The sequence below is a fragment of the Rosa rugosa genome, chromosome 1, assembly GCF_958449725.1.
Source record: "Rosa rugosa chromosome 1, drRosRugo1.1, whole genome shotgun sequence".
Lineage (NCBI taxonomy): Eukaryota > Viridiplantae > Streptophyta > Magnoliopsida > Rosales > Rosaceae > Rosa > Rosa rugosa.
The window spans coordinates 6,919,368-6,933,817 of NC_084820.1; the positions used below are offsets into that span (position 1 = coordinate 6,919,368).

A 14,450-nucleotide genomic window follows, 5' to 3' on the forward strand; every position below is an offset into this window, starting at 1 on the left:
TCTTTTTATTTTGTAATTTGACTATATCACCCCCATCTGTTTTATGAGTTGTATAGTTTTTTAATATTTTAGGGTCATTTTGGTACATTTTTTCTGTTTTGGCTAACAAAGCCTCTTCTCTTAATAATAGTATGAGAGTTTCTATTGGGACCTCCAAATCTGCTCACTTGACCTCACTCTATTATGAATTATTAAATGACATATATAACCTACTATAAAATGACTATTAAGGACAATAATTATACCAAAAAAATATTATATTTATTTTATGTAGAATTTCTAATTCAATAATATTAGATTGTATTCCTTATTATTTTCCTTATTTATTTTCATTTTCCAATTTCACTACATACTCATTCAAGCATTCATATATATTTAATAAGAATTAAAAATATGATTAAGATCATGTGACATAAAAATGTATAATATATATGTTGAACGCATATTGGTGAGGGAAAAATAAATAAATCCTCTTATGATTTATGACCTAAATCTAAGTCAATCCATTATATTTGCAAAAAAAAAAAATAATAAATAAATAAAAACTAAAAATATTTAAATAATTAATCATGTGGTACAAAAAATACAGAAAAAAAATAAACATTAAAAAATGAATGAATTTTTTTTTTTTGAGAATAAAAACAAATGATTTTTTTTTTTGCACAGCTAAAATAGAAAAAAAAAAAAAACATAATAGTTCATGACATTTTCTTATTGATTAGACATTAATTTTTGAAACTCAAGTTTGATTAAGAAATGTATATTTAGTTAAGATTTATAGAGTGATTAAATCATTGAAATGACTAAATTTTTTATTTTAAAGATAATAATTTGTTTGCAAATTATATAAGGGAGGTTCTTTGAGGAAGTTTAGTGAGGTTTAGTGAGTAAATTTAGTATTTGAAAATTTGATCAGAGGTGTAAAAAACATAGAGGTCAAGTGAGTAAATTTAGAGGTTCCCATAGAAAAACTCTAATATATAGATAAAGTGGTTGACTATTTCTCTCAAAAAACTTAATTGCTCAAACCTTATTAAAACGATAAATTTAGTTTCTTAGTTAATCAATTCAAACATACGACGCACTGATGACCGTCTTTCAAAAACTACCATCCTTGCGCCCTTTCCAAACAGACTAACCTACCTGATTTACAATCCCACACTAATTTGGTGATTAGACTGCAAAGCTAAAGGACTAGATTACAAGAACATAATATTTCACGGGTACAAAACACAAATATGGAAAACTTCCAAACCAGAAATTAATAACACACAAGTACGCGGACTCTGTTGTGAAATTCTTCTCGTTTTATTTGTTTCATTTTTTTTGTGTTCAAAATTTGTTTTTGTTTGAAAGAGGCAGCGGCAATTCAAAGAGGGCTGGGCTGGGAGAGTGACATAGACAGAGGAAGAGAAACGCGCTCAGAAAACTCCGAAATTCTCTCTCTCTCTCTCTCTCTCTTTCTGTAAGATTTCAATTCAAAATCCTCCGACTTTTTCTCCCAAAATCCCAGCTATCAATTTCCGCAAAGTCCATGACTTTGTGATCCTCGAGTGATTTAGGGTTTTCAATTCTGATTCAGTCCTCTGTCGCCGGCCAGCTCCAATCGGTAATTACAATTCCGCTTTCCTTTTGTCTTTTTTTTTCTTTTCTAATTAAATATTTGCTTAGTTGTGATTTTGAGATATGAGAATTTCCCAGATTATATTGAATTGCATAGACTTGAGGTTTTAGATTGATGAAGTAGTAGAAATGGGTTTTGCTATAATCTGATTTTTTTTTTTTTTTTTTTTTTTTGCTTTGTTGTTTTGAATTTTGGGTTGTGTGTGAATGAAGGTAGAAAATGTCAAAATTTGAAGGAGGGAGGAAGATGGGAGGGGATTCGGGTAATGCGAAATTGTTGAATGAGATTGAGACTATAAGCAAAACCCTATACGCAGGCAAAAGGCACTCTAGGAGTAATAGTTCAATTTCTACAGCGAGTAATGCCTCGAAAACTCAGGGGAAGAACCTTTTGCCTGATCCAAAATCGAAGCCCAAGTCTGGTGGGGAGAACTCATTGCTTAAGGAGAAGAGGTCATTTTGGAATTGGAAGCCCCTGAAGGCGTTTAGCCATATCCGAAACTGTAGGTTTAACTGCTGCTTTTCTCTCGAAGTTCATTCCATTGAAGGGTTGCCGTCGAATTTGAACAGTATTAGTCTCTGTGTGCATTGGAAGAGGAGGGATGGGATTTTCGTTACTAGTCCAATGAAGGTTGTTCAAGGCGTGGCAAAATTTGAGGAGAAATTGACTCACACATGCTCTGTGTACGGTAGTAGGAGCGGGCCCCATCATTCGGCAAAGTATGAGGCAAAGCATTTCTTGCTATATGCTTCTGTGTTTGGTGCACCGGAACTTGATTTGGGGAAGCATAGGGTTGATCTCACGAGGTTGCTTCCTCTGACATTGGAGGAATTAGAGGAGGAGAAGAGCTCAGGGAACTGGACAACGAGTTTTAAACTATCAGGAAAGGCTAAAGGTGCAACACTTAATGTTAGTTTTGGGTATACGGTGCTTAAGGATAATTCCACTGCATCAAGAAATAGCCAGAATGCTCCTGAGGGGGTGATTTCGAGGCAGAGTAGCTCGAGTTTGGCAAAAGCAGGGACCAAATATGGTCAGGTTGATGCCAGGACAACTATGCAGCGTGGTGAAAGTCTTCCTAATCAGCGCTCAAGGGCCTCATCTCGCTCCGTAGAGGACATAAAGGATCTTCACGAGGTTTTACCAATATCAAAGTCGGAACTATCCAGTTCAGTTAATGTGCTCTATCAGAAATTTGATGAAGAAGAGAAGTCGGGCACTCCAGCTGTTTACAAGCCTGAACTTGAAGTGCTCACTGAGACTGTTGAGTCCATAAAGACGACTTCCTTCCCCTCGCCTGTTTCTAGTAAAGTAACAGTAGAGAATGAGTGTGAAGAGGATGACTTTTCTGTAGTTGAGCAGGGGATAGAACTGCCATCAAAGGAAGTGATGGAACCAGAAATTATTACAGAGGCTGCTGATGCTTCTGCAGCAGAAGGTCATGTTGCTGAAATCACCACTGGACAGGTAGCAGCTGAAGAAGGAAATGAGGTCCATTCCCAGGTTGAGGGACAAGGTGGTTGTACGGATGGACTTGTGGTATGTAATTCTAGTTCCAAAGAAGATGGCTTATGCACCAAAGAATCACTTATGAAAGACCTAGAGTCGGCTTTAAGTATTGTGTCAGATTTGGAGGCAGCAGGACTAGAATCTCCTGAACACCTAAAAGGTTATGTAGATGATAAACTATATAAAAGAAATATGATGGGGAGTCCATGTAGCTTGGATGATGTTACAGAAAATGAGTTCTTGAGCATGCTAGGGATAGAGCAAAGTCCATCTTGCATTAGCTTTGAGAGTGAACCCGAGTCTCCAAGAGAGCGTCTGCTAAGACAGTTTGAGAAGGAGACACTCGCCGCGGGTTGTTCTTTGTTTGATGAATTTGACATAGTAACCGATGACCAAGCAGAATGCAGCTACAGTGATGCAGCTGGGTCTGATTGGGGCCACCTATCTGAGAGTTTTGATCTTTCTGCCATGATTCAAGCTGCAGAGGAGGAGCATCAGATGGCAGCTCAACCAGCAAGGAGTAAAGCAAAGGCCAAAATGTTGGAAGACTTGGAGACAGAAGCATTAATGCGTGAGTGGGGTTTGAATGAGATGGCGTTTCAGCATTCTCCCCCAAAAAGCTCTCATGGTTTTGGAAGTCCATTAGATTCGCCTCATGAAGATCCACTTGAACTGCCTCCCCTTGGAGAAGGCATAGGCCCATTTCTTCAGACAAAGAATGGAGGATTTGTACGGTCAATGAACCCCACACTTTTCAAAAATGCTAAAAGTGGCGGTGACTTGATCATGCAGGTTTCTAGCCCCGTTGTGGTACCAGCAGAAATGGGCTCTGGGGTGATGGATATATTGCAGCATTTGGCATCAGTAGGAATCGAAAAGCTTTCCATGCAGGCAAATAAGTTAATGCCCTTGGAAGATATTACTGGAAAGACGATGGAGCAAGTAGCATGGGAAGCTGTGCCTGCTTTGGAGGGACCTCAGAGGTTTGTAGATCCAGTATTACACTGATTTTTGAATATATATATATAACCAATTCTTCCTTTATAATATTTCATTCTTATTATTGCAGGGATTGTATCTCGCAGCATGAATCAGTTGTTGGGCAAGATGTACCAGATGGGCGAACAAGAGTCAAAGGAAGTTCATCTGGGCCCAAGTCTAAGAAGTCCAAGAAAAACACAGGTGGCGATGAGATGGCCTCAGAATATGTATCTTTAGAAGATCTTGCACCTTTAGCCATGGATAAAATTGAAGCACTTTCAATTGAGGGGTTGAGAATACAATCCGGGATGTCAGATGTGGATGAACCTTCAAGCATTAGCACAGAGTCTGTTGCGCAAAACCCAGCTCTCCAGGGCAAGGGTGTTAATGTTGGTGAACTCCTTGGTTTGGAGGGAGCTGCTGGATTGCAGTTGCTGGACATAAAAGATGGTGGCAATGATGTTGATGGATTAATGGGCCTTTCATTAACTCTTGATGAATGGATGAAACTTGATTCTGGTGAAATTGATGATGAAGATCATATTAGTGAGAGAACTACCCAAATCCTTGCTGCTCATCATGCAAACTCTTTGGACATGATTCGTGGAGGGTCGAAGGGAGAGAGAAGGCGTGGTAAAGGAGCAAGAAAGTGTGGTTTATTGGGGAATAATTTCACAGTAGCATTAATGGTGCAACTTCGTGATCCACTAAGAAACTATGAGCCTGTTGGGGCTCCAATGCTTGCTCTTATTCAAGTTGAGAGAGTGTTTCTCCCACCAAAGCCCAAGATTTACAGCACAGTTTCTGAACTAAGGAAAAGTAATGAAGAGGATGATGAGTCTGGGTCAGTGGTGAAAGAGGACATCAAGGAGGAGAAAAAAGATGAGAAACTTCCTGAAGAGGAAGCTATTCCTCAGTTTAAAATCACTGAAGTCCACGTCGCTGGTCTGAAAACGGAGCCCGGAAAAAAGAAGCTATGGGGTAATACAAACCAGCAACAATCAGGTTCCCGCTGGTTGCTTGCTAATGGAATGGGGAAAAACAATAAGCATCCATTTTTGAAGTCAAAGGCCAAGGCTGCTCCAAAATCTTCTACTTCAGCAACAACAAAGGTGCAGCCTGGTGATACGTTGTGGAGCATCTCTGCTCGTGTTCATGGCGATGGATCAAAATGGAAGGAATTGGCAGCTCTAAATCCGCATATAAGGAACCCCAATGTTATCTTACCAAATGAAACTATCAGATTGTGCTGAGTGCTTGGTGGCCTTGATTTATGCCCTTTGTGGGATTTTGACCTATTCAGCTGGCTTGTTACTGGAGTCCATGTAAAGAGGTAGTTCACAGAGTCCAGACTTCAGACAAGGTTGATTGTTGTGCTCGTGATGTTATTCTTGTATTTGCTTGAAACATGCTCAACCGACGGGCAACAGCCAACAAGAGATATAAATCCATCTCATGTTCAATTCTATCTTCATTTCTGTTGTAAATTCATAGGTCTTGCAAGTACTCATGCAATAATAGTCATGTCAAAGCTATATTGCTGCAATTAGCGTGCAACAGTTGGAATGTTTTGCAATGAAATGAATAAATTTTTTGGTACTAGGATTCTTTTATCTATAATTCTCTCTTTTCACTTGTTTCTACATTGGATGGCACAATCGGTTCTTCAGTCCCAGGAAAAACAACCATTTAATCGACGTTCTTCCTACCTGGATTTCGGGTATCTTTTGCCCTCTTGGGATAGTTGACTCGAGCTCGTTCAGCAAATGCCCACAATACTACAAGGGTTTCATTCAAGCATCAGAATCTTTAGTCCATCTGCTTCACATATTGAGTAAAAGACATTATAGAGCTACAAATTAAGATACAACTGTCATTACATTTCCAATCAGTAGAACATAACAGTGGCATTCTTATCAAGTCAACTGAAAGAATCAGAACAATTAGAACCAAGTATATTTCCTTTGTTATTTACAAAGATGGCACTCATGGAAGATAAGAAACAATCACATAAAGCATACAAATGTACTTTTTGCAGAGAAAATGACTTCAACTTTGCAGCTAAAAACCAGATCTTCAAATACTTGACACGCATAACACGAGCAGATACTACCCCAGGAGGTACAACACATTAATCCAGTGTCAGAGACATCAACGACCAAAACCCTGAGACACCAGGAAGACTATAATGACTGCTCACTGTAATCTGACTGTAATCCTCAGCTTACACATCTTCAAGTTCTTCATCAATTGTAGCTGATGGGTCTTCGTCTTTTGGCTTTATATAACCATACTTTCTGAGAACCCATAAATTCAAACGTATGACATTCCCTATCAAAACAAGCAAGATCAAACACAACCATGTCAAAACAGATATCGATGAGACCTGACGCAACACGTTTTCCACATTCTTAGGGGACATGTGACGGAGCGAGAGAAAGTAAGTTGCGCCTAGTGTAGAGATGGCAATCCACGTTATGATCATTTGTATCCACATCCACCTCCGCTTGTTTATAGGCAGCCCACTAACAAGAAGAAGAATTATGCTCAGAGATGAGAGGAAAGCGATTGTGTTAAAAATCATGAATACACCATACTCTTTTCTGTTTTGAGAGGCCATGATAGATGTTCCTACGCTGTGAGGATTATCAACAGGGTTACCATTTTCGTCTACTTGACTGTCATCCTGCCAAAAACCTCCAGGTGGAGTTATTGCAGCTTGGAAGGCTACAGTTGCAAGGAGTGACGCCACCACCATCAATGAATCTCTCTTCCTGCCGAGCCACTCAGTAGGCTTCTGATTCACCCCCGGTTTGTTAGTCTCATTCTCTTTTTTTGAGGATACCGTTGAGCCTAGGCGCCTCGTTGTCTGGCGTTCACCACTAGCGGATACTACTGACGTTGCACGTCTTGTCATCGTCCTTTCCCCATTCGAAGACACTACTGAGGCTACACGTCTTGTTATCTGAGGTTCTTTTTTCGGAACCCATTCATGCTCAATTGAACGCATGTCCTTTGCCCTTTGTGCCCCAACCTCTCTAAGAGAATCCTCAACCTCCATGTCCTTCAAATCTCTAGGACTCTGCAGTAGAATGTCTAATGCAGTTGAGCCATTCACATCCAAAGCGTTCACGTTCACTGCAGTCCTGGTCAGCAAAAACTTAATGATCTGCACAAATCCAAAACACCAACGCGTAAACAAAAATGCACCTAACCATACAAATCAATTCCTCTTAGTTAGAGTGGACTTGAGTTCAGCTGAAAAAATGCAGTACGAACTAACATTTAAATGCTGCATGTTCAATGCCTGCGATATAAGTTCAATCGAAGATGTAAACTTTCGTTAACAAATTGAATACACAAAAAACTCCTCATCACCTATCCTATGCTAATTTCATAATCCCCAAATCCAAATTTCATCAAGGAGTAATCTATCATTTGTCTAGATACAAATTTCAAGAACCCAAAAACCATACCTCAACTTGCTTCTTGGCCACGGCAATATGCAAAATGGTGTTACCATTCCCATCCTTCAAATTCACAAGCTGATCATCTTTTCCAACACACTCCACCAAAACCCTTAAACCCTCCAGCCTATTACTCCCCACACACAAATGCATCACACTCTCCCCTCTATCGGTCAACGCCCGAGTCGACTCAGTCCTGGCTCGGACCAACTCCCCCACCACCTCAACTCTTCCCTTAACAGCCGCCACGTGGAGCGCCGTCCTCCCATCCTGGTTCCTCACCAAACACGCCGCCGAGTCCGCCAAGAGCAGCTCCCTCACGACCCCCACGTGTCCTTTGGCCGCAGCCAGGTGGAGCGGCGTCGACCCGCGCGAGTCCAACTCGGTGGCGAACTCGGGGTTGCGACTCAGTAGCTCTTTGACCAAGTCCAAATGGCCCAACATTGAAGCTATATGAAGTGGGGTTTCAGACAAGGATGAAACAAAAGCTCTGTCTAACACAAGTGGGTCTTGTTGGATCAGATCATTGAGCTTCTTCACGCTTCCTTCCATGGCTACATCTGAGAGCTTCTTCTCCATGCCTGCTCTTCTGGGCTTCTGTAAAGTCCTCTGCTTTGATGGTTTCAGAGCTTTGGAAACATCATCTGAGAGCCGTGATGAGAATAAAGATTGGATGGTGGATCCGGTACTGTGAAAGCAACTTGGGGAATAAAAGACGTTTTTGTGGCCAAAGAAATTTGACCCAACCGGAGCCAAAGTCACAAGGACAGACTTGATAATTTGATTATTTTAGTAAGAGAAGAGAAAGACTGCTTTGCTTTGTTCAGACTTCAGGGTGGGAAAGTGGAGGGAAGCTTCCATTCTGGCTTTGCCTTGTGTGCCAATCCTTCCTCTCTATGACCCGATTGATATGCACCATTTTGATGTAGCTTGTTTTTCTTGATGAGAAAATTAGAAAAAAAACCTAAAAAATAAGCTTCTATTAAGAAAAACTCATTTCTATATTTTCTTTTAATCTACACCCATTTATATAATTAAGTTTATAATTAAGTTTTTTTACGTTTTTTTAGTTTGACTATTTTACCCTTCTGATTGAATAAGGAAAATATTCCTCAAATATAGTTGTTTTTTTTTTTTTGAATTTAAATATGGCATAAGTTTTAAACACAAATTAGAATTTAATACAATCAATTTATTTTTCCTTATTTAAAAACGATTAATTGCCTTAATTATTGTATATCTCTTCCTTTCTGATTTGATCTATATATTTGCCATTTTTTAGTAGATATGTTTGTGTAGATATTTCTATTATTAGATATCTTAACGTGATTAATCGCCTTAATTATGGTATATAACTAATGCCATATTTTAGGAGATATGTTTGTGTAGATATTCCTTATTTAAAAAGATTAATTGCCTTAATTATTGTATATCTCTTCCTTTCAGATTTGATCTATAATTTTTAGTAGATATGTTTGTGTAGATATTCCTATTAGATTTCGTAGATTTCTCAACGTGATTAAACATCCTTTTGTGGAGATATTCCTATTATTAGCACTTAAACTCTAGGTGGGAGTATTCTTTAGCCATCAAGAACTTGTAGAATCTATTGAGAAACAAACATGCAATCAAGAACAGGTAGAGTCTATTATACCTATTCAATAGCATAAACCCTGAAAACTCACAAAACAAATACATCTTCGTCAGGAAGACACACACCTATTAAATAGGTAGCAAACACAATGCTCATCAACCGTGCCAATCGGATTAAAGGGATATGCAGTTGAACAAAGGCAACCCACCAACCTCTGATTGTGTGATCCATTTATATCACAATCACAATTTGAAATCAAAAACATAATCGCATGATTGTGGAGATATTGATACCGGCTTTGAATGTAGAGATTATGCTTTTGAATGTGGAGATTACATAACCTCCAACCCAGATGAGAGTTTTCAATTGTTGGAATCAAGGGTTGAGTAATTCCATCGGCGGCAAGACTGGATTTTAATATTAATCCTATGAGTTTTTCTATTAGAACCTCCAAATTTACTCACTTGACCTCTATGTTTTTTACACCTCTTATCAATTTTCAAATACTAAAGTTACTTACTAAACCTCACTAAACTTCCTCAAATAACCTCACTCATATAATTTGCAAACAAATTATTATCTTTAAAATAAAAAATTTAGTCATTTCAATGATTTAATCACTCTATAAATCTTAACTAAGTATACATTTCATAATCAAACTTGAGTTTCAAAAATTAATGTCTAATCAATAAGAAAATGCCATCAACTATTATGTTTTTTTTTTCTATTTTAGCTATGCAAAAAAAATGAAGAAATTATTTGTTTTTATTCTCAAAAAAAAAAATCATTCGCTTTTTTATTTTATTTTTCTGTATTTTTTGTACCACATGATTAATTATTTAAATATTTTTAGTTTTTTTTTTTTTTTTTTTTTTTTTTTTTTGCAAAATATAATGGATTGACTTAGATTTAGGTCATAAATCATAAGAGGATTTATTTTGTTTTCCCTCACCGATATGCGTTCAACATATATATCATACATTTTTATGTCACATGATCTTAATCATATTTTTAATTCTTATTAAATATATATGAATGCTTTAATGAGTATGTAGTGAAATTGGAAAATGAAAATAGATAAGGAAAATAATAAGGAATACAATCTAATATTATTGAATTGGAAAGTCTACATAAAATAAATATAATATTTTTTTGGTATAATTATTGTCCTTAATAGTCATTTTATAGTAGGTTATATATGTCATTTAATAATTCATAATAGCGTGAGGTCAAGTGAGTAGATTTGGAGGTCCCAATAGAAACTCTCTAATCCTATTTAATAGGTGAATGAGGAATTTGATAGTGGCAGCTTTAGTAATTCTTAACAACATTGGGTTTTAATAGTTATCATATTTAATAGGTTTTTTTATTTTGAATAAACCTAATTAATTGGTTTGGGTGTATATTAAAAGTTAAAACACTCTTATGGATGGGTTAGTGTGTGAATTTGGGTATAGAATCAAATTCCCCCTTGTTTGATAGACTTGGGAGAGAGCAATAGTTGACCTTGTGCGCCTGAGTCTGATGCTTCTGACCATTTCTAAGCATCATTTGGATTTTGGAGAGCTGTAAGTTTTAGGAGAGATGATCTTATTTTCAAGAGCAAGTTTGGGCGAGACACTCGTAAGGTATGACACTCGTGTGATGTAACATGGTCGACGTATTAATTCAAATAAAGAGGGAAAACTAGTTGAAGGAGCCGGATTTAAAGTGAATGTTTTTTGAATGGTTACGCAGTAGAATGTGAGATGTATATTTTAAAAGAAAATTAATACATTAATGCACTAAACTATGAATGTGTAATGTGTATGTGTGTGTTTGTCTTGCACTTAAAACTAAATGTACTCAAATTAAGACGATTATAACCACTGCAAGTGGTCTAGTGGTTCTTGCCTAGTTGGGTGTGCTCTCCAACCTAAGTTCGAACCCCGAAACTGTCAAAATGACCAGACACTTACAGCACAGTTGAAACATTTCACATGCCCCGAACAAGTTTATCTTGGCCTGGGAAGCCTTTGGGCTCCCCTTAACAAAGTCAAAAAAATAAAATAAAAATAAAGACGATTATCATCGAGAGAGAGATATGTGAGTAATGAGGAGAGTCCGGATTGGCTTTGCTGCTAAAAACCAGATCTTTACACGGTTTTTTTTTTTTCGATAAGTATCTTTACACGTTTAATCTCATACTTGACAAGGCTCCGCTGCAAAAGTTTCTAAAAGACTACATTGACACGCATATCACCAGCAGACTAGTTCAGGAGGGTATAACACTATAACACATTAATGAATTCAATCCAGTGTCAAACACATCAATGACCAAAAACCTGAGACACCAAGAAGACTACAATGACTGCTCACTGTAATCCTCAGCTTACACCTCTTCAAGTTCTTCATCAATTGTAGCTGATGGGTCTACCTCTTTTGGCTTAATATAACCATACTTTCTGAGAACCCATAAATTCAAACGAATGACATTCCCTATGAAAACAACCAACATCAAACACAACCATGTCAAAACTGATATCTCTGTGACCTGTTTCAAGACGGGTTCCAAATTCTTAGGGGACAAGTGACGGAGCGAGAGAAAGTAAGTTGAGACTTGCGTAGTGATGGCAATCCACATTATGATCATTTGTATCCACATCCACCTCCGCTTTTTTATAGGCAGCCCACTAACAAGAAGAAGAATTATGCTGAGGGATGAGAGGAAAGTGATTGAGTTAAAAATCATGAATATACCATACTCTTCTGCCTTGTTAGTGGCCATGATAGATGTTCCTACGGTGTGAGGCTTATCAACAGGGTTACCATTTTCGTCTACTTGGAGGTCATCTTGCCAAACACCTCCAGGTGGGGTTATTGCAGCTTGGAAGGCTACAGTTGCAAGGAGTGACGCCACCACCATCAATGAATCTCTCTTCCTGCCAAGCCACTCAGTAGGCTTCTGATTCACCTCCGGTTTGCTAGACTCGTTCTCTTTTGAGGATACTGTTGAGCCTAGGCGCCTCGTTGTCTGGCGTTCACCACTAGTGGATACTACTGACGTTGCACGTCTTGTCATCGTCCTTTCCCCATTCGAAGACACTACTGAGGCTACACGTCTTGTTATCTGAGGTTCTTTTTTCGGAACCCATTCATGCTCAATTGAACGCATGTCCTTTGCCCTTTGAGCCCCAACCTCTCTAAGAGAATCCTCAATCTCCATGTCCTTCAAATCTCTAGGACTCTGCAGTAGAATGTCTAATGCAGTAGAGCCATTTAAATTCAAAGCATTCACATTCACTCCAGTACTGGTCAGCAAATACTTGATGATCTGCACAAATCCAACACACCAATGCGTAAACAAAAATGCAACTAACCATACAAATCAATTATCAATCCCTCTAAATTAGCTCCAAATGCTGCATGTTCAATGCTTGCGATATAAATTCAATTGAAGATGTAAACTTTCGTTAACAAAATTGATTATGCAAAAACTCCTCATCAACTATATGCTGATTTCATATTCTCCAAATCCATATTTCATAAAGGACTAATCTTTAACTACACAAGCATTCATTTGCATAGATACAAATTGCAAGAACCCAAAAATCATACCTCAACTTGCTTCTTGGCCACAGCAATATGCAAAATGGTGTTACCATTCCCATCCTTCAAATTCACAAGCTGATCATCTTTCCCAATACTCTCCACCAAAACGCTTAAAGCCTCCAACCTATTACTCCCCACGCACAAATGCATCACACTCTCCCCTCTATCGGTCAACGCCCGAGTCGACTCAGTCCTCGCTCGGACCAACTCCCCCACCACCTCAACTCTTCCCTTAACAGCCGACACGTGGAGCGCCGTCCTCCCATCCTGGTTCTTCACCAAACACGCCGCCGAGTCCGCCCATATCAGCTCCCTCACGACCTCCAAGTGTCCCTTGGCCGCCGCCAGGTGGAGCGGGGTCGACCCGCGCGAGTCCAACTGGGTGGCGAACTCGGGCTTGCGGCTCAGTAGCGCTTTGACCAAGTCCAAATGGCCCAACATTGAAGCTATATGAAGTGGGGTTTCAGACAAGGATGAAACTAAAGCTCTGTCTAACACAAGTGGGTCTTGTTGGATCAGATCATTGAGCATCTTCACGCTTCCTTCCATGGCTACATCTGAGAGCTTCTTCTCCATGTTTGCTCTTCTGCCGGGTTTCTGTAAAGTCGTCTGCTTTGATGGTTTCAGAGCTTTGGAGACATCATCAGAGAATAAAGATTTGGGTTTTGGGTGTGGTGGATCTGGTACTGTACGTGAAAGCAACTTGGGGAATAAAAGAAAGGGTTTTTGTGGCCAAAGGAAATTGACCCAACTGAGCCGAAGTCATGGGGACTAATCAAATGATTATTTCAGTAAGAGAAGAGAAGAAAATCGAAATGCTTTGATGGTTTCAGAGCTTTGGAGACATCATCAGAGAATAAAGATTTGGGTTTTGGGTGTGGTGGATCTGGTACTGTACGTGAAAGCAACTTGGGGAATAAAAGAAAGGGTTTTTGTGGCCAAAGGAAATTGACCCAACTGAGCCGAAGTCATGGGGACTAATCAAATGATTATTTCAGTAAGAGAAGAGAAGAAAATCGAAATGCTTTGCTTTGTTCAGACCTCAGGGTGGGACAGTGTTGGGAACCTTGGAAGCTTCCATTCTGGCTTTGCCTTGTGTGGGAGTCCTTCCTTTATATGACCCGATTGATATGGGAATTGGGAATTTATATTTGACCCGATATATTTCATGTAACTTGTTTGATAGACTTGGGAGAAAGCAATAGTTGCTCCGAGTCTCGAGGTTCCTAGAAAATTAGAAGCATCATTTGGATTTTGGAGTCACAAGTTTTAGGTGACATGATCTTATTTCCAAGAGGATGTTTGGATGAGACACTCAAATGGTGATATGACATGGTCAACCTATCAATTTGAAATTTCGAATGAAGAGGAAAAACTAGTTGAATGAACCGGATTTAAAGTAAAAATATTTTTTGAATGGTTATGTAATAGAATAAAATGTATATAAAAAAAAAATTAATACATTAATGCACTAAACTATAATGCGTACTATGTGTTTTTCTTGCACTTAAAGCTAAATATACTCAAATTAAGACGATTATCAAGAGAGAGATAAATCTGATGATGAGGAGAGTCATAATGGTCACTCTAATCAGTTACATGATCAAGTTGATTTTGCTTACAGCAGCAAGTACCATAAGGCAAGCTGCAGAGGCAGAGCACAACCCTCATCATCAAGATCCCT

The 14,450-nt window shown here is 38.6% G+C and overlaps 3 protein-coding genes across 3 annotated transcripts; 1 reads left to right on the plus strand and 2 right to left on the minus strand.

The window, feature by feature from the left end:
* Positions 1–1,332: 1,332 nt before the first annotated feature.
* LOC133713601 (protein PLASTID MOVEMENT IMPAIRED 1-RELATED 1) lies at positions 1,333–5,727 on the plus strand. Its single transcript, XM_062139637.1, has 3 exons — positions 1,333–1,609; positions 1,837–4,116; positions 4,203–5,727. Exons 2-3 carry the CDS (start codon positions 1,844–1,846, stop codon positions 5,365–5,367), a joined length of 3,438 nt encoding a protein of 1,145 aa, XP_061995621.1. The 5' UTR covers positions 1,333–1,609; positions 1,837–1,843; the 3' UTR covers positions 5,368–5,727.
* A 215-nt stretch (positions 5,728–5,942) lies between these two features.
* LOC133713610 (ankyrin repeat-containing protein ITN1-like) lies at positions 5,943–8,480 on the minus strand. The gene is made up of 2 exons (XM_062139647.1): positions 7,591–8,480; positions 5,943–7,283 (listed from the first exon to the last, which is right to left on the minus strand). The coding sequence occupies exons 1-2, from the start codon at positions 8,158–8,160 to the stop codon at positions 6,339–6,341; spliced, it is 1,515 nt and encodes a 504-aa protein (XP_061995631.1). The 5' UTR covers positions 8,161–8,480; the 3' UTR covers positions 5,943–6,338.
* Positions 8,481–11,320: 2,840 nt separating this feature from the next.
* LOC133713618 (ankyrin repeat-containing protein ITN1-like) lies at positions 11,321–13,842 on the minus strand. Its single transcript, XM_062139653.1, has 2 exons — positions 12,773–13,842; positions 11,321–12,488 (listed from the first exon to the last, which is right to left on the minus strand). Exons 1-2 carry the CDS (start codon positions 13,340–13,342, stop codon positions 11,547–11,549), a joined length of 1,512 nt encoding a protein of 503 aa, XP_061995637.1. The 5' UTR covers positions 13,343–13,842; the 3' UTR covers positions 11,321–11,546.
* Between the last annotated feature and the right edge of the window lie 608 nt (positions 13,843–14,450).

What these genes read in the sequence shown, in the direction of transcription:
- LOC133713610 (XM_062139647.1), bottom strand. Translation starts at nt 8,160, where the DNA reads ATGGAGAAGAAGCTCTCAGATGTAGCCATGGAAGGAAGCGTGAAGAAG. An exon ending in TGGCCAAGAAGCAAGTTGAG is followed by an intron (nt 7,284 to 7,590) that starts GTATGGTTTTTG and finishes GGATTTGTGCAG; the next exon opens with ATCATTAAGTTTTTGCTGAC.
- LOC133713601 (XM_062139637.1), top strand. Translation starts at nt 1,844, where the DNA reads ATGTCAAAATTTGAAGGAGGGAGGAAGATGGGAGGGGATTCGGGTAAT. An exon ending in GCTTTGGAGGGACCTCAGAG is followed by an intron (nt 4,117 to 4,202) that starts GTTTGTAGATCC and finishes TTATTATTGCAG; the next exon opens with GGATTGTATCTCGCAGCATG.
- LOC133713618 (XM_062139653.1), bottom strand. Translation starts at nt 13,342, where the DNA reads ATGGAGAAGAAGCTCTCAGATGTAGCCATGGAAGGAAGCGTGAAGATG. An exon ending in TGGCCAAGAAGCAAGTTGAG is followed by an intron (nt 12,489 to 12,772) that starts GTATGATTTTTG and finishes GGATTTGTGCAG; the next exon opens with ATCATCAAGTATTTGCTGAC.